Source organism: Anoplopoma fimbria, chromosome 16, assembly GCF_027596085.1.
Source record: "Anoplopoma fimbria isolate UVic2021 breed Golden Eagle Sablefish chromosome 16, Afim_UVic_2022, whole genome shotgun sequence".
In the NCBI taxonomy this organism is placed as follows: Eukaryota; Metazoa; Chordata; class Actinopteri; order Perciformes; family Anoplopomatidae; genus Anoplopoma; species Anoplopoma fimbria.
This window is the reverse complement of record NC_072464.1, coordinates 11740159-11764918: the sequence shown is the minus strand read 5'-3', so window position 1 is coordinate 11764918 and position 24760 is coordinate 11740159. Positions and strand designations below refer to the sequence as shown.

Genomic DNA, 24760 nt, shown 5'->3' with positions numbered 1-24760 from the left:
GGCTCAGAACTCCACGAAGCTCACAATCAATACATATGTATTTAACAATAAATAGTGATTTAGTAAAGTATTAAGTTACGGATGGTTTTAAGACCTTCGTTAATACCACACAGTCTACTGGCAAGTCCCTCGGGCTACACATTTCGAGGGCAGCCTTTTCATCAGATATGTCAAGAGGAGGAAAAATAAAATCCATCTTGACGCAACAAACCTACTGTGTGCTCCAGCAGTCTCAACAGAGCAAAGACATCACTTAAAAATAAGACTGTACATGAAAATATGGGGGAGCCGGAGCTTTCAAGGGACTTGACCACTCAGCAAAGTGCCACAACCTTTCTTGCCAAGGTTAAAACAGCACTGTGGCTTCCCAGATAATCTATCTAGTGGAGCAGACCACACATTAGCAACTGACAGGATGGGGTGTGGGCCCGACAGCTCAAAGAAAAAATGCTGAATCTTAAAGTTTGATGTAGTGTCCGATAAAGACTTTACAGCAAATAAATGTATTTTATTATTTCTTATAGTGTCAACATGAAAAGAGTAAACTGGCAACGAATTGATCCCACTAACAAATATGCCCTGCAGCACAAGCCTGATAGACCTTCCTTGTCGTCCAAAAAATAGTCAAACACAAGTTGGCCAGATATTTGCACTGGTGACATGTGATGAACACGGTACAGAACATTATTTTTGGTCAATCCCAAAAGTTAATTCAGGAGGCTTGACATTTGAGATGCATGAACACTCATGAAGGCAACCAACTGGAACACCCCAGCAAACTCAGAACTCAGAATGCATTAAGAAATGACTTAACGTTAAACCATAACAACCAACTGAAAAATCTTGGCAACCAGCTAGGGGCAGCTTAAAGTACCACAAACAATAATCTAATAGTCCAACTGAAATCAAATTGAATTGAATTATTCCCCCCTATTTTTACATCACTGTATCAGAATACCTTCAGTTCTCCATCTATGTGGTTGGAGAATTTCCATACAGCCAATCAAGTATTTGCATGAAGTAACGCTACTAACCTCAGCGTTCCGTCTTAAGTCCCTAAAGACAGTGACCTGCTTGACAAGACCATGGTCACCACTACATCCAGAACCCACATTAGCTTGCGTAAAGTCTTCTTCTTACCGTTGGCTTACAAACATGAAAAACCTACGTCTTGCTTCTACGGTAGCTTGTTGAAAGAGCAACCAAGAATTCAGCCATATGTTCATACCTAAGGAGCCCTTAGGGTCACGCTTTACATTCCTTTCTTTCTTTCTTTCTTTTCCAATAACGTTAATTTGACTGTTCTTTACTGATTTTAAACATTCAATACTGTATTCAGTAGGGCAAGATTTAACATCATGCTATTGGCTATGCATCTCTACTCTGGTGGCATTGTGGAGTTCTAACAGCGTTGGTTGTCTGGTACCTCTTGAATCTTATTTGCGGTAGTGACATCCGCTAATCTGAGCGTTAGGGATGGCACTGCTGAATTTATTCATTGTTACTATGGTCAAATGGTTTACAGTGAGGATGGAATTTTTGTTGCTTGCACATTTTCATTTTCTGCTCATTTCTTTAATCCCTTCACACATTATCTCAAAGTCCACATAATCATATTCTTCCTACAGTCAATGGTCTTACAGCTGCTTCTTCACTTTTCCAGGAGTTGATCTTCCATTGTTTAGGTGCAACATTTCTTGGTGGACTGGATTAGGGATTTAATTAGCTGCTCACTACATTCATATTAGTTTAACCCCCAAATAATCAATTGTATATAATGGAACTGAAAGAAGCTAGTCCTTTGGTTTAATCCATTTATCTGTCATTGGTTTGTATGCCGAGTATATGTCTCAGTACAGAAGTAAGTTAAAGTCACACTTGTGAACACTAGCTTTGGTCTGCTATTGAGGACAATGTACACATGTTGCCGGTTAAAGGCTTTAGGAAAATGAAAAAAAAAAAATGTAGCTGTGCCTTTGAGTAGCTGGAGATGAGAATTTGCAATGCCCTTAAGTCAGCGGCCAGACATTATTGGCTGAACACAGTTCCCATTGTTAGCATTTCTATGGTACTCAGCAAGTGTCCCTAAATAAACTGTACATTTGGAACTGATACAGTTCTGTATTTTCTAGCATTTAAGTAGCCTGTACAAGTATAACACAAAAGCACATAACATACTGTTATAGCTGCAGATTTAGGCAGAGGTGAATCATTAAACAGCTTGTTGGTAAAATGAATGCTTCTCTCTATCTGTCTGTCTCTACATCACACCGATATGTAGAGACCCACCATGAAATGCAGGGCCAGTTTTTTTTTTATAACATCACAGAACTTTGGATACTTCTATACATTTTAAAACATGTTTTCTATGAGAAGTTTACCATAGCTGTAAGATTGTATCAGCTTTTCTATCAGCCCAGGTCCCATTTTTCAAACCGAAAAAGAGAACGATCTGAGGTTGACCCATGAGAGTTGCAAAGGGTTTGTGGAAACAGTTGTGAAAACAAAAGTGTTCTTCAATAAATGTCCGAGCACAGCTTTGGGACAGCTTGTTTTTTGCTCACTGATTGGATCTGCACTGAGCAAAGCCTTACGCAGATACATTTTTTGTTTGTTTATTGCTGGTATGGTACAAAGTCTGATGTCCACCTGAAGCTGTCTGTGATCCGGAGCAAGCCATACTTTAGTAGCTCAGAGGAAATTGTATCAAAGCTGGCCTTTGGCAAGCCATTCAGAATGAAGAGGGCCGTATGGGTGAAACAAAGAGACTTGTCCCAGCCTAACCTCACTGTACTAACCCATTCCCTGTCCTTCATTTGTCCGGAGCCAACAGCAGGATGCATAACTTCACTTTGCATCGACTCACGGCACCAGATGTTGCATACAGAGAAGTGGATCCTGCTCACATTAAAATATTAACAAAACAAGAGTCACTAAAACTAATGTCATGTCACTCATGTTTACCATGCACCAAAACTGTGAAAAAATCTGAAGCTGAGTTTTAATGAGAGTGGTTTATGCATGCACTCAGTGATTATTAACGCCTATACAAGCTGTCATCATAAATCGCAATTACTTAATGCCACTCTCATGTCTGTAATAAAATGTGTCAGTCAAATGAGTTTGCTTATTATCACTGCTAATGAAGCACAAAAATATGTGTGCTCACATTTCACAATGCATACATAATAATAGTGGGCTTTTAGCAATGATTTTATGGACTGCAAATACGATATGAATAGGATTTCCTTTGTTGAAAGCATTGGTAATCTTTTCCTCATCCTTCACCAGGGTTAAGTAGTTTTCACATGGGAAGGGTCTCGACAGGAATTTATTCATGCAATAATATAGTTGAAATATGTAAATTCTTTGTCAATGAGAGATATCGCTCTGATTCAGTGTTAATAACCAAATGCAAAGGTTTTCCCTTTTTCCCCATCCTCAATACTATGTTATTTTAAATACATCAATGCAATTTAGTTGCGATTGTTCTTGTAGACACACACAGGTTCAACTTAAATGTGACAAATTTAGGAGGCAGGACGACTATAAATAACACTTTCCTGTCCCTTTAAGCAAAATAATAACACGTGTTATGCACAGCTCGTTTAGGAACATAAGAAGGAGGGTCCACACAGGAACAGTTAAAGTAAACAAGTACATTTATTAAAGATAACTCAACTGAAGCAAATTAGTGTGTAAAGTCATAGTGATGTGTGGGTGTTGTGTGCTGTGAAACTGTATAGCTAATTTACCTGTATCATAAAAGAAAATTAAACATAATCAAAAATATTGAATGAAATGTATGAAAGTTACCAGCCCTCCAGGAGGGAGAGAGAGTGTCATTTTGCTAACAACTAGCTTATAAAGGCTCCCAGCAGGTGAAGCCAATCTCTCACTCAGTAGGAGTGAAAGTGGGAAAACAGGCAGGCCGGAACAGGTAATCATATACAGCCAAGGGCCACCACACCCCCCCATAAAACGAAGACCCCCACCTACCGGGTCTTCATGACATCAAAATGGTGAACATGAAATCGTACGCCATTACAATCCCCCGACCTTTAATATGACGCACGGCAACTGTAGGGCTGAAGAAACAGCAGCCAACACATTTGTCTCTTGTTACCATTCTGCATACTGGTCTAGAACTTCAAGGAGTTATGATCTGTATAAATAGTAACAAGCAATGATGGTCCAACATTCACTTCAAAGAACTGCGGTGCTTAAATCAAACGCCAGTGCCTCCTTCTCAGCAACTAAGTAATTTAGCCGGTGACGATAAAACTTATGTGAGAAGAAGCAGATAGGATGTTTAATTCCCCATTCCTCTTATGGGAGGACAGCCCCAGCATCAATTTCAATTGCATCCTACTCTATCTTAAAATGTCTCTCATAAACACAAGCTGCAAGGACAGGAGCAGAACAGATCAGCTTTTTTTAAACAAGTGAAAGCAGTCTGAATGTGGGGAAACCAGAAAAATGGTGCATTTTTACTGAAAAGGTTTGTCAGCGGAACCACAACAGTGGAAAAGTTGCAAAAACTACGGTAATACCCCACTGACTCTAGGAACCACATCAACTCTTTTTGGAATAAAGGATATTTATCAATGGCCTCCATCTTAGCCTGCACAGGACAAACATCACCCTGGCCTACAACCCTGCCAAGGCAGGTCACTGTCACTTTAGCGAATTCACACTTAGCCAAGTTAAATTTGCTTCAGCAAACCAGTCAAACACTGCCTTCAGATGTTGAACAAGAGCTTTCCATGTGTCACTATACACTACAACATCATCTAAATCAGCTGCACAACCATTCAGGCCAGCAAATACCTTGTTCATGAGACACTGAAATATTGCAGGAGCATTTCTCAGCCCAAAAGGCATGACAGAATAGGAAAACAGCCCCCATGATGTGATGAAAGATGAAATCTCTTTAGCCCTGGCCGTTAGTGGCACCTGCCAATAACCTTTGAAAAGGTCAGGTTTGGTAACAAATTTAGCACTCCCCAACAGGGCAATGCAGTCCTCCATACGAGGCCTTGGATAACAGGCAGGTTTGGTGACAGTATTAACCTCTCTGAAGTCTGTGAAAAAGCTATCAGGCCCATCAGCCTTATCTGTCAACATACATGGAGAGACCCAGCTAAAGCATCCTAGTTCTGCAATCCCATGTTTTAACATTTACCTTTTTCCCTGTGTCTTGCAGACACTACGCAGGTATCTTCTACTTTCCATCCAAAGATGGAAGGTGCGTGCATTTCATCAATACATTTAGATTGCTCGACTTTTGGAAAGTGTTACTGATTAGAAAGTCCCCTTTCCGATATCCCTTGTTTTTACATGATATCTTGGTACATCAAACCTTCAATTTTACACTGGAACATGGCCGACATTTAACAACTTTCTAGGCCTCAACCTGAAAATCTTCCTCTGCTGTCCATATCTTTGGATTTGACAATGTCCTACGTCACTAGCATGTGTAAAAACATATTCATCTGCCACATCTGGAGTCGCAGATTCTGTCTTCACCTTTTTCTCATTAATATAAGTAGCAAGGCGGATCACCAATAAAGTCTTGAACTGCATTTAAAACAGAGCACCAATGTGTGAAATATTAAACTTAAACTTCCAGTTCCTAAGTCTCTGCCTGTATGGTTCAGGGACTAGTGTATATGGTTTTAGAACTGCAGCATTAACTTTAAGCATAATCACCACTTTTAGGAGAATTAGTGGCATGAAATGCTCTCTGGGACTTGCCTGTGAAAAAACCCTGTAACATTTGAGCTGTATGACTGTTAGGCCATCTCCCACTCATTCAAACAACGCAGGGTGTTTTTCATTGAATTTATGCAAAATAAGAAGTTTCTTGAGACCAAAGTATTACTATGCACATGGTTTTAGAAATACTTAGGTTATATGCTCCTTTTTCAGTCTTTATAAAGACATTATGAGTAGTACATCTTTTATAAACTTATGATTCAGCCTGAAGAATCAAGTGTCCAAGTTCCTGCACATACCAGCAAAGGTAGGCCAACTCTCAGAAGTATTCATCAGTGTACCTGGCCAAAGAGACCCACAGCATATGTGCTCTGCCATCTGCTGTGTCCCATGGTTCCCCCAACCACATTTTTATGGGTTCACACTTGAAGCCACACACAAATCTAATGAGATCAACATTCCTACTGTCAGTGCAGTTTCTTCTTCCGCTAAAAAGCAACAAAATCTGAATTTTTGCAGCATTTTAAAGATATAGTCCTGCACTAACTTCTTAGATCAAAAGTAAACTAAAACACTGGACTTCTTCATTTTAGAAATCAATTAAATTAGTCCAGACATTTTTGCTTTTTCATTAAGCGTCTTGATTATTTGGGATTTATCCACCTTATTTCAACAAATACATTCATTTGTTTAAAGAAAAACAGTTCGACCTACATGAAAGCAAGTGGTATAAAGAAATATTATTTCGATTTCACTAAATTCTGCTTTGCTCACTGTGTTTTGAAATGGCTCAGTTGATGTTTGCTTAGGTAAGTCTAAGCAAGAAAAGGCTGTCCAAGGCTAATTCAATTTCCCACTTTTCCAGATGGGCAACAGAAATCGGCCTTCAACCAGTCAGAGCTTCATAAAAGAAAAAAAAGTGCACTCATTTCAACTCCAGAAGTACAGGGCTGCTAATTTCTGTTATCATACAGGCAGTGCTTCCATACAATTCATTTAGAGTTTCTAGCTGATGGGCTCTGGCAATGTTTGTCCTAATAAATATCTTGTTGCAAAGTCTGACATACAGAGATTTAGGCAGACCTCTGTGAGATTAGGATTTTTTTAGCCACATGATTGAATCAATAGCACTGACACAAACAGCATGCACTTTCAAACACTATTTCAGAGAGAATGCTGGCTAACTGCAACTGTCAACACATATGCATGGTGAGGCTAACTATGAGTGAATTAACAAATGCATGACCAAATGAACTAACTAATCAGTCTAACTGCAAGGAAATAAGTGGTTGGATAAAATGGTATGAATAGATTAGGATAAAAGTGATTTTATGGCTACATGAGCCTCACATCTAGAAATGATACCCTGTAAGCATCTTATTATATCTGACCGAAAGCAGACTAAGATCGCTCAATCGCGTCACCTCCATGTTAAAAATAAATTAAGAGGTTAGCTAGAGGTTGCTGTAAATCACTGTTCATCTAACACTCGTCACATTCACTCAATGTCATGTGCTTTCAGATGACGAAGGCACATAGATAGTTTCTGTTTCACCCCTCACTCTATAGCACACTGAAACATGTCCTCTTATGTATAATCAGACTTTGGCACATGAGGATGGAATTCCATGCATATGAACATCAGCATGGATCTATATCTGTGTATTCCACACAGACTTTCCTTTACACTTTTAATAATGTCTCGAGAGGGTTTTGTGTACAGAATACCCAAGTTTCTCGTTCAAGTTAGAACTTGCATCAATCAAAATGGAATGGCATTATTCCTATCACATTTTGGGTCATGTCAGAAGTCATAATGAAAGGCATGCTCGCGTTTTAAATAACTGGGGGATGCCGATACAGAGGAGCATATGTCCTTGGGTGAATGAGGACAGGTTCAAGAGGAAATTAATTCTCACTGTTATAAAACAGTCTACAATAAAAGCAGCAGAGTACAATGGCATGATGGTATTCTTCATCCTCAGGAGAGTCAGCGTGAAGGGAAAAAGGACAGGAATAAAGATGCTGGAACGGTTTCATACTCCTAGCAAATGTGTCAGTATCTTCTTTTTTGAATATGTCAAGATACTCCACTGCAACATGCCATGTGCAAGGCTGCGTGCATGATAAAACAGTGTTGACTCGACGGTCTGGTGTTCATATTGAAATGTTTTTAAATGCACGATAAATAAATCTCTTTGAGGAGAGAAATATAAATGCATAGCTGGCCTCTGTCACTGCAGAAGAAACATTTTAAGAGGATTTGAAGAAGTTGTTGTGGGGATATGGGTTTTCGCAACTAAAATCTGGGCTTTACTGTGACATTTGAACATAGAAGCTGCAATTAATACCTACGCCTTTGGGTTTAAAGATAAAAAAGGCTTAGTATTATAGCACAGAGAACAGGATCATACAAGTCAAAAGGTGACTGAACACATTTTTAGATTAACGATTAGATTAGAAAATTAATAGGTAACTTTTTTGATACCTGATTAATTATATTTCATATGTGATAGTCTGATTTATTTTCAGTTAGGACTGTTGGACAAATGAAACAAACAGCTGAATATGTCACCTTGCGCTCTGGGAAATTATGATGGTCTTCTGACAATTTGCAGACCAATTGATAAATTGATCAGTGGATTAATTAAATATTAGCTTCAGTATTGCATTCCATCGTACAGTGAGGCAATCCCTAACATGTAAAACAACACACAAAGACTAGATTTCTCATCGCATAAATCTTTGCCAAGAAGATAAATACACAACCAAAACGCACAATATGTTTGACCCCGAGCGTAATAGCTATGGAATATTCATGGGCCATACACTTCTGCAAAGTGCACCAATATCATTACAGCGAAGATTAATGTATGGAATTCCCTAACACCATGTGCAGCACAGTTAGGAATGGCAAGCACCACATAATCAGCATATGTAGCACTATGTTTGGCTTTGATATTTATTGAGGAGTATGTAATAAAAAGCCTAGTGGAGGCATGAGAAGGCTGGTGTGGATATTCGATCCGCATGGGCAGCACGCCTAGAAGCCCCTGAGCATGAGAGGTGAGCAGGCAAGCCACTCTCTCCTGCGTCAACTTGCTAAGTGGAGCATGGCAGAGGACCGCACTACAGGTAGCAGCTGGTGGCTGTTTGAAGACCTGGAGGGCCTTGAGACCTGCACTGATCATTACCTTTCACTCAGCATTTACAGCTTGGTTTACAGACTCCAGCCGTTATTAGCCCTGCTACCTCGCTACAGTGCGAGTGTCCTCTAGTCAGCAAACTGCTTAAATGAGAGGGAGAGGACACAACTGCACCACACACAGCTCCCCATGGCGGCTTGCTGAAAATCACCACACCAAAGCGTTCTCAGGAGCAGTGTAAAGATAAGCACCCTCTCCAGATGCACATCATGTCTAGCCAAACGTTGTCAACAAGACAGGAGTGGCAGACGTTGGTCTAAAGATAGATCCAACCACAGCGATGAGGCATTCGAGGGAGCTTTGTTTCATGACGGCTAGGTTTTGACAGGCAGATGCGGTGTCGGGGAAAAGTACCAACTATACGTCACAGCCAAAAGTCGAAATTTGATACTCTTGTCAATGAAGTGATGCACATTGATCCTCAGGATTTATTTCTAAAAGTCAGGGATGGCTTGAAAAGAGACAGTGGAATTTTGACAACTTCTGGAAAATGTGTAAACAAACCTTCAAAAATAAATAAATAAACAGACAAGACAAGGCAGTCAGATATCAAGTAAGAGATATGTGCCAAATATGTCTGAATGATAACGTCAGTCAATTGATAAGCTTACACATACAGAACATTACTTTGGTGTTATTTTATGATTTGCAGGCGAGAAAGAATATGACAGTCAATTACACGAATCATCCAAGGTAACACCTTTCAAATACCTTTCAGAATTGAATACAAATAATGTCCACTATATCAATTGAATGGTTGCAAGAGGTTATAATAAGATTTAACCTACCAAAAAGGAATTGAATGCTTCTATTTTGTTCAGATTAGGCATGTAGTATGCACGGATGGTCTATACTGGTCAAAAGTTTCAAAAAGGAAGAGAGAAAAAAAAAATAGGATCAGTGACTAGAAGAAATGTGTTTATGCCAGCTTGCTAATGAGGAATGAAAAAGCTATTTCTCAGTGGCTCCAGGTTATAATTTAATTGGACAGTTGTTGACAGGAACTAATAGATCAAAATAACGTCTATTCAACCTCTGGTCGACAACAAAACATTCTTTCACATTTCAAATGATTCCTAATCCATGAAACAGCTATTGCAAAGCTGTCTCAGGAGAATCATGTTTTAATTTTCCTTGTTTTTTGATTTATCTCAAATGAGTTCGAAAAACTCTAATTCTTTATGGCTGTGTTCGATCTTTCCTTTAGTAAAATATATTATAGCATCTGCTTATCAATGGTATAAACAAGGCACATCAGGCTTACAGTATTTGGTCATGACTCAATAACCCCGTGACTCTTTCATGTTTTTTTCCCCCATTGTTAATGTTTTTTGAAATGACAGCGAAGCAAGCTTTGTCGCCAAAAAAAAAAAAGTCTAAATAATGATTTCCTTCCTCACATAACATGCACAGTTAATTAGCAAAACAAAAGCACTAGTAATAATTACCATCTGAAATCCCTTTCGGTTTTAAGATGTGTAGGCTGTATTAACGTTTCAGTAAACAGGGTTATGAGCAACACAAAGTTGGACATATACCCTGCTGAAGGCCATATACAGAGTAAACAGAAAGTTTGGGACAGACAGGATTAGGGCTTAGAAATATTATCCAGAAACTACTTTTAGTGTTTAGAAAATAGCAACCTTGAAGGCATGAGTTTCCCACCTTCTCTACAGAAACCCAGACACATCAGAATTCACAGACATCTTCCTTTTGGGAGCTGGAACAGAGCAGTGGTGCATAGAATGAATTAACTTGGGTTTTGCACTCTTTATGAAGGTGGTCGTGCAAGTGGTTCACTTCTTTATTTCATTTGAAGAAACCAAATGGCCCATATACAACTGACAGTGACACTGTGAATATCTGATGATGATGAATGATGAAGCCAACACATAACAAAGGAATAGATTATGGACCTACATTGAAACATGCAGTACCCACAGTGGGTAAAATACACCTGTTCCCACAGAAATGTCAATATAATGAGGTCCAGCAAAGCCTAATCCAAGATCACGATATATGACATACATTAGCTGATATCTTTTGAAAAACCCTTACTTTTCTCATTAAAAAAGAATACAAAAGCTTTATTAGTTGTTGATTATTTATATAACACTCTAAACCCCTATTTGTTAATGTGCTGCATCAGGACTGTGTAGGTGTGGTTGGGTAAGATTTGATTGACAGAGCTGGCAACTTAAGCAAACCACAAGAATAGTAAGGGAAAATCCAAGAAAACAGAAGTCTTGCATGTAAAGTTAAGAAAACTAATCAAACTTTGGTAGAAGTCTTTGTGTTCATGTTGGACCCCACGGCTCATAATAAGACACTGACTGAGAAAATAAGGTTTCCGGGCTTTTAACGCAGAAGTATTAATAGCATTAAACAAAAATAAATTGTACTGGTACCTAATACAATGCTGCACTCCATACGATATCATACAAAAGGCAAATTGTAAAAAAATTATTTGAAGTGAACCATAAAAGTGGGTAATATGCATTGACTGAACACTCAAAGCATTGATATGCTTTGAGTGTCGTGTTTTTCTGCTTCGAATGCTGCAACCCTAAAATACTTGCGGGACACAATGTTTCCTACAGCTCTCAGAGGGAACACCCGCTGAGAAAGCCCATCATGAGGCCATTTTGGCATTCATGAGCATGATTGATGACACAGAGATGCAGCGCTTGAGAAATCCCCTCTTCAACAGGAAAAATTATGATTGTTTGGGTTCCTCCTCCCTGATAGTGCCCCCCTCTGCTTCTCAGTAGGAGACATTCACATTACATTGTCTAACAGAATGCAGCCTCCCATTCTGGTGCTACCATATCTAAACTCAAACAATAACTGCCAATCCAAAAAAAATAAAAAATTATCTGCAATTTTATCACAGACATTTTGGTGTTTTTTAGAATGAAACGTAAAAGTGTAAACACACCACAAACCCATCAAAAGTTCTGATTCCTCTCTGAACTTCACTCCCAGATCAATCTCCACATGTGTGAGGGACAGGAAGGTCACAATACTCTGACGATACATCACAGGGACACTGGCGTATGCTGCCGGGGCTACCAAAGTCACCTGGCCATCCTCTTTGCAAGCACTCCCATTTAGCACTCGTTATTCCTCTCCATCCCATTACATGACAATAGAGAACCTGTGCACATTACACGCTTCAGCAGTGATCATTTGCCTTGTTGTGCAGGCACATAAAATATCAGCACCGTTATGTCTGTCCCATCTCAAGTAAATAGAGCTGGCCGTCAAACGATAGCACAGAATGTGACATGCTAAGAAGTTCCATAGAATCCAGCAGTCTGCTGTGTGACTCACTTTCCATATCTTCCCATCTTGTCTCAGACGTTGGGTAATCCACTGAGGGAAACTGAGACAGCAGGGGCAGGACTGAGTGCAGTTCTGATCTTAAACTAGAGCAATGACAAAGTTGGTTTAAGAGGCTGATATTTAACAAATTGGTAATTAAAGCTAGGGTTGGTAGTCTTGAGAAACTGGCAAGAGTAAGTTAGATTTTTAAAATTCTCCAACCAAAAAAAACAGCCCGGTATGTGTTCTACTGAAAGTAGCCAGGAGCACTAGCTCCAAAAGACTCTAATGGTAAGCAAGAAAGTCACCAATTTGGCAACACTGACAGCTCGTCACTTCACGCCTCCCTTCAAAGCCACTACCCCAAAATTATCTATCATAATGAATATAAACAACTAACATAGCTATTGTTAGTATTCTCAGCTGTCAACCTAGCAGCTTGTGATAGACTTCCGTGACGCACAAAGAGTGCATTGGGCCAGATTAAATGATTAGATGGGGCTTATTACAGTCCTTTTTTTGTCAGAGCATTACATTTATTGATTGCTGTCAGGATGTAATGAGAATGTCAACAAAAACATGTAATTTAAAGATTCCCAATCCTAGATGTAAATAGATTAAACTAAAATCTGTTCTGGAGAGGGAGATTTAGACAGAGGGACACTTAAAGACTATTAGAGTGATCCACACGTTCATGCTCCCGAGGTTTCAAATGCCTTCACCATGTAGCTGTTGACAGCCTCAAGCCTGGCCTAGTCAGCTAGCAAAAGTATCGCCTTAGTCCTTTGGAATTACTGTACCAACTGAGCCTTTAGGCTTTGGATCATAACAACATTTCTGTCAATAACACCAACTCCACTGCTGTCATTCCACCTGACCTGGTTGCTTCTGTATGACCAAACACTACAGCAAAAATATGGGATTGTAAAGTTTTTAGTTTTAGTTTTATGAATTACATAGTGTTGCAGTGGTTGAGCAGTCTAAGTGATGCTAAGCACAATATTCATACAACTATAACCTGCTATTTTTTCTATTTTTATTCTATTTATTTAGTTATTCTTATTTGCAATAGCTGTAATGAGTGCTTTAGATTGGCCAAAAACCATGCAATATGATCATAAAGAGAAGGGCAACAACTAATTTGAATAAAAAAGCTGTAGAATCAATTAAAAATCATTCATTAACATAATGTGATTAAGAATTGAACAGTAGTCTAATAGGGTGAACTTTTAACAGGTAATTTCATTTAAAAAAGTGGCATATACGTCTACCTTCATAAGAGAAAGTTAGTGATTTTTGTCTAATTTGATGTCTAACATGGTCTCCAATGGCATCTGTTTTCGTCATCTTTTCAACCGGCTAAAATGTGGTTACAACATCAACGTGTTACAAAACACCAATTTGTTTGAAAATGTTGATGTTTTCTTCAGTTGTAGGTTGAACAAGTCATATTACAATGGTTGGCGAAATGTGGTCTACAGAAAGACGTAATTTGAACGCATGTAATTTTCATATAAAATGTTATAAATAAGTAACTATATAGACTGTGTGCTGCCAACAAGCTGCTCCCAGGACACTCTAATGGGAGCAGTGTACATTCTCTCTGTTGTTTGGCATAGAACAACTTACAAATAGTGCAAAGTATTATACGGTGTAATATTCCAGTAAGCATTTTCTGTTGAAAAGACTATGGTCACCAGTGAAAAGACAGTCCAAATTGGTTCAAAAGTGTATATATGTTTTAAGTACTTGTTTTATTTACAGATGTCTACCTGAAATATGGCAGACCGTCTGAAACCGGCTCCTGCATGGCTTTGACAACAACATTTAAAGATGGAAAGGAAGATTTTGTTGTTGTGTGCACTGTCAACAATCATGTTTTTCTATTTCATTGTCTGTATTTAAAGAAAATTGTTCATGTTAAATTTAAACTGTCGCTAAATAAATACAAATTAATTGTTGCCTGTGTCACATGGTTTTCTGTGTCCATTAAGTGGAAACTGTTAATACTGTTGATACTTATTTTAATGTGAGCATTTTTAAGTTCAATGGGCATTAAAAATATGTCTATGGTTAAAAGACTTTCAAAAGTGGTTCAAATTGTTTTCAACAACTATTCAAAAACGTTTATTAAATGTTTAGACCATATTTCCACAGGATTTCGCAATATAGGCTTTCAACTAAGAAATGTGGATGTGGTTTCTTGGTTTACCTCTAAAATGCTGATATACTATTATTAGCACAATGTAGAGGATGAAAAAATTCACTAGTGCAAATCCCAGTGAAATATGGTCTAAACGTAAACGTTCAACCAACGTCTTCAAATAGTCGGAGAAAAAACTTTAACTTTTGAACTAATTTCAAAAGGCTTTTCAACACAAATTTATTTTCACTAGGCCGATTTCTCCTGACTTTTGCCTACAGTGTGTGAATGGGTGTGAATGATTACTTAGTGCAAGGTGCCACTTAGGCAGCTGACACCTTGCATTGTAGCCACTGCCATCAGTTTATAAATGGGTGAATGGCATGTGTCGCTAAAGCATTTTGAGTGGTCGGAAGACTAGAAAGGTGCTATACAAGTATAAATCCATTAACCATATTCTTTTGCCTAATCATAAGAGAGTTAACAGACTGTGATGGCAGCTGTAAGGCTGACAGAAACAATAAGCTATATGAGAAACTTTAAGAGACACTCTACACCAAATCCCACAAGACCAACTAATCTACAAGTACTAAAATATTAAGTCCCAAGTACCGCCTGCTCTTAACCCCTTCAGTTACACCCAAAGAGCTAACATTACAAACATGAAAAGTGAATAACGGCTATGTAAATTTGTGTGTAGTGTCTATGTTACAATCTATCAGTAAAACCTCAAAATAGGAACATGTTTAACACAATGGAGTATACTTCATAACAGTTCTTACTATACAGTAGTCCCACCTGGATGTTGTACTTAAATGTAAGCCTTTAAATAAGTACTCAGTGCACTAAAGTACATATTCAAATGATAATTCCGAGCAGCCAATGCCTGATTTATCCAAAAAAAGGAAGTAACTATTAAGATAAGATAAGATAAGATAAGATAATCCTTTATTAGTCCCGCAGCGGGGAAATTTGCATATTCTATTCTTACTAGACTCAATGGAAATGGAAATAAAATGTAAAATCATATCACCAATATATTAGTCTCCTGTTTAAACAGTAAAGATATATTTCTGCTTCTGATATTTTTTCCATCAAAAGATGTTGTGCTTTTAAATTAACTTTCAAATAAAAGGTATTTCCACCTCTACTTTGGCTCAGCTCGGTTATTGTTTGCATGAGTGAGAGGCAATAAGTCGCAAGCCTGAAGGGCATGCCAATCACTGTGCGAATTTGCTGAGGAGTTGATAATGCGTTGTCTCTCCGGCAGACACGTAAGGTTATGACTCATTCAAAGACCACGTCAAAAGACGTTTATTCAGGGTGACAACGCTCAGAGATGAGAGAGATTGAATTTTTCACTCATTTGGCAGAGTAGTTGTGATGTCAGGGACATGGATCCAAAGGATTTAATCAGATAGTTATTCAACCCATCTCCGAACAGGTGTGCCTCTTATCAAATATGCAGCCTTTTGCTTGTGCCAGATTCCCTGCTTTATAGAGAGAATGATTGGCCCTGAAGCACAACAATGACGACCTGGAGAGACAACTCAGATGGGATAATGGAGAAAAAAAACCCACCTTTCATTACTAATTACTTTTCTTCAGATGCCGACATAACAACATGCTGAGTATACTACTTTCACTGATGTATTTGCCGATATAGAAAAAAACACGAGTAATTATGAACTGCTAAAACAGAAAGCATTTATATCCTCTGACACAAAAATACGTGTTTAGAATTTTTTATTTAATGTTACTGGTTTCCAAATACTGACAGCCACTAAACATTATTAAACTAAGTATCTTTTACATGTACTATCCCTGTCCATTTAATGAATGACATTCATTATGTAAAAGTACCCAAATGTCCACTCCAAAGAGTAGCAGTGGCTGACATTATGTAGGCCCAGTTGACTCATATTTATGGTCTGCTACTGAAGTACTGCAAGAGCCGGCAGTTCCACCTCACCTTATCACTTAATTATCGCAGGACAGGAGTTAGTCTGCACAGTTGGTCATTCATTATCTCTGCTTGGTTAGCACAGGCGCATACCTCTACTGGACACAGATCTTGGCCATCACAGCTGCCTGGGGGAAATCTTTACACATCGAGTATTGATGCCGGCTGATAGCACAGCATGAATACATAATCAGTGAGCCAGCTCACATTAACAGAAAGCGGGGAGCTGTCGTTTTTAAAAGAGGGGTGTCCCTTCAATGATGTAAGCTGGGTGCATGGGGTGCAGGAGGCTGAGCCTTGCTGTTGACCATCCAGTCGGCTCAATTAGGACTATTTTGGTAATTGAGTAGCCTATATATAAAGTTTAGGCCTAAAACTTAGTCTAGCAGCAACTTGGTGAGTGACAGGTGGTTGAGACAGGATACCCCTCTGCAGCATTCAACCAAAGACCTGACACTGTAGGAATGACTGCATCATAAATGAGTTGCTATGGGATATTTGAACTTTCCCATCCAGAGTTTAACATTAAATACTGAACACAAAAGCCTGTGTTTATTCCAGAGGCAGTTTATAAGGCTTTATTTGGCAGGTCGTGAGCCTAATCCAAGGGTGGCACTAACTCAGTCCAGCCTTACCTGGGATCTCCTGGAGAGGAACATGTGCGAAGCTGAAGCCTTTCCCGATACAAGCCTCCCTCACCTCGCTGCAGTTCCGTACCTTAAAATCTGCTCTTGCTGCAACAGACAGCACAGAAAAAGTGCAAATGATGGTCTCTAGTCTGAGCATTTTTCCCCACTTCTGTTAAGATCCTTGTGGTTTAAGGTGCTCTGCAGTATCCTTTGCTGTTTATAAAAAAATAAATAAAAAAAATAAAAAATAAATCTCCCCTGCAGTATATCTGCAGGTACTTAATGATTTGGCGTTTAATGGTTGCAACTCAACTATTTAGTGTCTACCAACACATTTCTCAAAGTAAAACGTGTTTCTTTCGCAACCGAGAATGAAAAAAAAGTCCACCGGCGCCGCAGGAGAAGAGGATTGGGAGCGTGGAGGCGCAACATGAATCCGGCATCCAGGCGATGCGTTCCCAGGCGTGCTGTCTCAACTTCGCCGAGCAGCCGAAGCCCCTGCTTGTTGTGTTGAAGTGGGGAAACGCTGTGTGCCGGGGAGCGCTCTGTGTTCACACCAGATGCACCGGAGAGGCGAAGCAGCACACAAAATATGGACTGGACTCCAACCTCATTCATTCATTCATTCATTCATTTTTTTTTATTTTTTTTTAGCGGGGGCTGCATGTCGGCACCTACAAATTAGAGATGTAGTTAAAATAAATAATGAAGAAAAACACGCATTGAACTGAATTGGGATGCTAATAAAAAAAAAAATCAGTTCGGTTCGGTTTTTCAGAGACGGGATAAAACACGGGATGTATAAATGTGTATGCACAACATGAGCCTATACAGCCTTACATGGACTTCTTACTATTGCAGGAAATCTGTAAAACCCTGTAGGATTTTTGGGGGGAATTTTAGTGAATGACAATAACTACTTGCCACTACTGTTAATCTTTATTGATGAATTTTATTTTGTATAATATTTAAGGTTTTTTTTAACAACATTTTTTTGTGCAATGTCAAATGTAGATTGTTCATTGTTTCTAAATAAGATTTGAAACCCTTAAACATCATTTATTTGGCCTATTTGATGGTGATAATACTGACTTAAGAAAATTCAAACGCTGAATTTTTTTTTTCACATTAATTTAAAAGCACCAGTTGCACGGTATCAAACTGTATAAACTGGAGGATGTAAAATATGTGATGAAGACAAGAGGGCAAGCCTTCATGGCTTCATTGATTTTGGAACAGCTTGATCTGAGGGTAGATCAACAGTGGATTAACATGGCGTCCATCACTGTGCACAGCAGTGTGGCTATTGGTATGATAAGCCACAATTTGAAAGGTGCTTTAAAGTGACATGTCTCTAGTAGGGAACCCAGAGATTTTTGATCAAATATCCAAATCTCCTGCTTTTATGAGGTAATTTATTTTAGTCATGCATGTCCATGTTGATACAATATATTAATTGACCACAGGAGCAGGGTTCTATCTTCTCTTGAGCACAAAACAACATTGTTGACATTGTAAACTTTGGTAGAATTAAACCAAATGTACACTCCCATGTTTCTCTTTCGATGATTGGAGTGTGTGTGGTATCGTGCGCGTGGTATCATTGCAAATGTATACAAAAAGAGACAATGAATACTATTATTGACATAGTATAAGGTACAAGTCTAATATGCTGACAGTGGTTAGTCCAAGCCATCCTACAGCTCCTTTCAAGAAATCTGTGCATTTCTTTTAGTGAGACTTTTTGACTTGGACATGTCACGGATAATTGAGGTATCTAACTTTGAAACTCATGGGATGGCTTCATCCTAATTAATATTTTTAATACAAAGGAAATTTAATTTCATGGGAAAGTCTTAGATAAGTTAGCTGTCGAGTTTCATAACTAGACTTAAAAGTGCCGCAGGATGGGTTTCTCTCTGTATGTATGTGTGTGTGATGCACATGGTCTGCCTTAAATGCTGCCTGAGCTCATCAATTGTAATTCAATGTATGCATATTCTATTTTCACATGCATTGCGTTACCAAGATATGGGACTATACTCGTTGTCGTTGTCAATCACTTGTCAGTGAAGGAAGCATCGAACAGGTTAGAATTCTACTAAAAAACCCTCACATTTATTAGTTGCTTTGAAGAACATATTATCAGTGAAAGGCACGCTCAAAACTTACCAACCCAGAAAACAAACTCTTATGATACAATAGTTAAATTGATTCATTTCACTGATTTAACATCTTTACCATCTATCTGAAACACCTCATTTTAACTATGGGACTAAAAGGTAATTGTGTCTCAACATATTTGATGTCTCAAATATATTGAGACATGAAATATGTCTCAATATATTTTGAGACATATTTTATGTATTTTATTGAGTTTTATATTAAAGTATGCTCAATGAAGTTATACAAAGATGAAGTCCCCCTATTCTATTTTTGATGGTAACTTATATAACCCTAACGTCACCAGTTTGTCATCAAATTTAAAGTGACACACACTTTATCATTAGCTGTTCTATTTACATCGATGAGTGATTGTATGGGAGTTGAGTTATGTGAGTGAGAAAGATTGAGCCAAGTAAAATCACAGTAGGATAGGACAGTTCCGTTAATCTTTGCTCTTTGGGTTACCTTTTTATAGAGCTAGCCTGGGTGCCTTCATCTTCATTTTCCAGAGTAAAATTAATTCAGTTGGTGTCAATTTGAAAATGTATCGTAATTTCACCATGCTTAAATGTAATGTGTAATGTGTTACAGAAAATGAGCCGAACAAAGTACTACTACTGATCTGTTGATAGCAATGTGCTTTCCTACGCTGTGATAATAGTGCATAGATGAAGCATTACTTCTTTAAATATTACTAATTTACTCCGGCTCTCTCTTAATTGTAATGTTGCTACTCCACTGCTTGTTTAAGTTGTTAGGCCTACTGCATAATCCTCACATTAGTGAGTGTGCGATTTGCAGAAAATCGGTTTAGTTTATGTGGAATTCAGCCCCCTACCATAGTCACAATGTCAATGTAAGGCTACATATAAAAATAGCGGCCTCTCTGACCATCCTTAAAACTTGATTTGAATGGGAACGTCCGTTCTACTCCTATTATATATCCACAACACTATTCCACCCAATCAACAAAAGAGAGCGTTGATGCTTGTGAATAGCACAGGTGGAAGCCCATAGCTGTATAAAGAGAAAGGTTGTGGGAGTGAGAGGGGTCAGTGAATCTGTTTGCATGAGTGCCTGAAACTATACTTATGTGACATTTTTTATTCTTTAGTGGTTCTCAGTCTGTAGTCAAAAAAGCACAACATTAAGTATATTTGTGATTGGTCAGTAAGCCTTGAGCCATTGTAATGTTAACAAAAATGTGGGTATATTTTAATATATATAGACTTGTGGTATCATACATCACTTAGCTTTGTTCCCTCCTTATCCTTGCCATCGCTGAAATAAGAGACATTCTTCGCTCAATTAGAAGTATTGTATTGTTGATCCCAGCACTAATAGAGAGGATCCATAGGTGATAAAATATAGCCTGAGATAAGACAGAGCTGATCAATAAACAAATGTAGTCATAAACAATTTTATGTATTGATAATCTCCAACTAAAGTTTTTGTACGTTGCTATGAACCTTACAAACCTCCTAAACACTGTTTCTGAAAAACAATTATAAGGACATTTTAAATAAAAATACTTCTTAGAAATCTTTTATTCTTGCTGTGAAGCACTTCAAGTGAAAGAAACTCATCACAAACCAACTCACTTCAAGCTGAGAATCTCTGAGCAGTCAGTTTCAAATCATTTAGTTTCAACAATTTTATTCAATGAACTTCTCAACCTGCTAAACCAACCAACAGCACCCACTGGGGGACTCTGAACATTTATAACCTGGAAAATAAGGAGAAGTTTTAGTTTTAGTGTTTGTTTTTTTTCCTTACAATTTCTCATTTGATGTCTGTTTTTAGTTGTATTTTTGGGGCATTTAAAACTGTTAATGCTTCTTGGGAGAAATAAGCTTTATCAGGATACACCTTCTGCATCTGCGTCCCCATTTGAATATCTCTGAGATGTGAAAAACAGGCATTTGCATGATTTGTCTGAAGCTGTGGGGAGACATAACAACTCCTGCTGCACTGAACAGATGCTCACAGGACAGGAACTCTTAATCCACTCCCAGTGAAACAAGATGCTGTGTTTCAGCAGAGGACCCACAAGAGAGGAAATTACAAACACTGACTTCAACAAAGCTAAATTAGTAATTAAGTAATTAGACAGTTCTCAGGTGCACAGGGTAGCATCACATATTTGACAGCTTGCACTGGGAGTGGGCATATCTTTTTTTTTACTCCAGGTGAATTTTTATCACATGGCTTTTAGAGCTCCTCTTGAAATGCTATTGCCTAGACGGCCACCTGAGACTACTTCACCCTGGGTGCCCTTACAAGAAGCACGAGGCTCAAAACAATGTGATGGCTACCAAGGCTCACAAACCCTTCTTCCATAATAAATCAGCAATTTCAAGTGTAATATGCTACACAATTTAAATATTTTTTAACACACTGATTAGCTTTATTGTAACCCACCAATGTGTCTTAAATGTAATGCAATTAAACATGTTATCAGTGAAGTATTGAACATTGTCATTACTCATAGCAACTGATGGTAAATGATGTTGTTTTATTTTTAAGAGGGAAATTGATACCATATAAGCAGAACTTGAAAAGACTGCATTGAAGAACATTTTGATGTGCTTAGAGAAACAGTTAAAGTGGCAGACAAATACGAAAATAAGCTTTTATGGAAGCTGCAAGGAAGATTTTAGTTTCAGTGTTAGCTCTGAATGAAGTTGAACTGTCAATTTAAGTTTAAGTGCTGAGTTAAGCCCCGAAAGGAAAACTCCTCCTTGTACAAACATCTTTTTAATTGCAGATCGTGATCATATTTTTTATAGAACTAATCACATTCAACAACAGGCGCAGAGCTAATTGATGTCACCTGAAATCAAGTCAAGTGATCCTCATTAAATCATTTCATTGAGGGTTTCCTCATTGCATATTTTACCGTGCAGACTCAAGCCAAAGTAATAATATGCTTTTGTCATGCATTAATATTTTTAATTATTGTATAGGATTTTATTCCCCAAAAATTCAGATTAGGACAAATAGATTTAAATAATGTCAAGACTTTAATTATTAAACTCTGTGCAAGTGAGAAAAAAACATTATGTTGATTCATTTTCGAGGTCTAAGTTGTTTTGTCTCCTGTGTTTATGACTTAAGAACAGATGGAAAAAAGGCTTTGTCTGGACAATGTTCTATGTTCCTTATTTTTTTACATCTGTGAGACAACAGCTGGAACTTTTTCAATGCACTATAAACAGAAGGTACATATATTGTGAGTTATCCCGTTATATGAAAGAAAACATGAAAACATTAACTCTTATTTAAAACAACAAATAATAAAAAAAGATTATCCTCACAATCCTTTTTACCTTGTCATAAACACAGGAGAGAAAACAATTTAGGTCAGAGAAAAAAGATGATCAGGATTTTTGTTCTCACTTGCCTCTCAGGGCTTATATATGGATTGCAGTACAAGAATGATTAAATGTACCTGCAAACCTTACAATTAAACTGCTGATTGGGGTAGAATCAGGCCAGTTCATGTATATTCTCCACTTTTTGGGCTTTGTGGTAATGTGAACTTTTAATCTTGAGATAACAAACTAAGATGATGGTCTTCTAAAATCTTCTTTAAAAAAAAACATCAGAACCAGCAGAGCCCAACACATATAGAGGTCTGTAAGTACTGTAAAACATGATGGTACTGTACAGTGGGGCTGTTTCTCCTCACTGATGGGATGAAACTGCTGTACAATAGGTACAAAAGAGTCTGAAGATGTTTTCGTTACCCATTCTTCCTCACCTCAGGAGCTGCTCATTGCTTTAGAAACGAAAACATGTCTTTGGAGCATGTCTTGGGCCGAGTTTGAGAAATGAATCCATTAATATAATGAAGAACAATCAACAGTTACAGAATGCAAATACAGCAAACAAAAAAACACATGTTCCTCCATGATAAATCCTTTTTGTCTGCTACAATCGACCGCTGCATCGTCTTATTCAGGTAATACCATCCAAACCAAAATGTACTGTGGCTTGTAAGCCTCAAAAGCAAAAACTGAAATTAGCTCGCTTTCAAAATTCACAGCTTTAAATCCTTTCCAATATTGTACAAAGTAAAGCCCAAAGTCCTTCCCCCCGGGACCCGCTGACTTGAAAATGAATTAGCCTTCTCCTAACATTGGATTGCAGTCTATTCTGAACGTGGACCACCGTGAGGAGAGGAATTCTACCTGACAGACCCTGCACACACTAGCAAACAGCCAAGGTAAAGCAATAAAGTTGGGTAGATTAGCACATAAAGGTAAGAGTGCTGTCATTAGACCTGACCATTTCAGTGATTTGTCTTCAATCTGACGGCCCTGGCTGCCCCAGTCTATTCGTGGCTCATTAATGGTATTATTGTTCGAAGACAATGGTTTGTATCATGTACAGACACTCAGCGGGCCATAATTAAGAACTTTTCACTATATAGCTGTAGAGTTTTCAAATAAATCAAGATTGATTACTTTAACATGTGTTCATAATTTCATTTAATGATGATTAAATTAATTTACTCTCTGCAATTACTCTCTAATTAGTTTTGCATGCAAGACACTGACGGCAGAGGAACAGTTTTAAAACATTGCCGGTCACAAAACTACACAAATCCATCAATACAATCAACCACTACAGTAGTAAGTGACATTACATTAACCTGATTTAAGAATACTTGTTTTATGGTATCACTGTCTGCAATTATAATCTTATATGCAAGTTAAAAATCATTCATTTTCAACCAGCGACTTGTTACTTTATATATGCATTTGGATCTTCATGGGATTTCTCCATTCTACTGATGTTCAGCAAGACAGATTTAATATGCTGTGCAATCCTTCAAGCTCTGCCCCTTCCCTCCTCCCAGGGCATCTAATGCAGCATAATGAATCAGTGGCAGATACTCTTAGATGAGACCTATGTCAACGTCAATGGTATGGATCTCTGAAAATCTGAATTGATGCAAAACATGTGCGCATTTGTTTACTATTGCAGTGCTTGTTATGAATATCAGATGAATTTTCAAAGACGTGCACTGAGTGACTAATTACTTAATGTCAATTGCTCAGAGCAACTAACGTGAATGCTGCACAGGTCTAAAATGCTACTTGTGTAACCCTATAGCCATTCACGAATATCAATAGCAAATGTAACATAAAATCAATAGGCTTCAGGGCGAGGCTAGGTTTATTCTTTTTTTTCTATTTCACACTTATTAATCTGCTCAGAATTGCTTTTTATTGTACTTTAGGTGTCTATTTAAGCAAAAATACACTCAAACTAGACTTGAAAGTAATATTTTTGCTGATGCCATTGTTTTTTAAGACAGACTTGTTTTTCTTGGGCATTATGGCCTTTCTTAAATATATATAATTTCACAGTTAATAGAAAAACTGTTGGACAATAAAACAACAAATATTTTCAACAAACTGTGCCATAAAACAGTTGTGAGAATTTGATACAGAATTCTTTAATTCAATTTAATTAAATACATTTTCTTATATTTTTTGATGATTGGAAACTTATTTTTTTTTGTTTCTCATTTGGGTAATAAGGTAAAAAACATACTGATACAGAACTCTTAACTGTTTTAAAATCTTCCAACAACAGGGAT

General features: G+C 37.9%; 1 protein-coding gene across 1 annotated transcript in view; it reads right to left on the bottom strand.

Moving 5' to 3' along the window:
• LOC129104747 (glypican-6-like) overlaps nucleotides 1–17188 on the bottom strand; it is a 74721-nt gene extending 57533 nt beyond the window's left edge. The window contains exon 1 of the mRNA XM_054615574.1: nucleotides 16990–17188. Coding sequence (XP_054471549.1) covers nucleotides 16990–17140 — 151 coding nt within the window. The 5' untranslated portion in view covers nucleotides 17141–17188. The remainder of the gene's footprint in view (nucleotides 1–16989) is intronic.
• Nucleotides 17189–24760: the final 7572 nt, after the last annotated feature.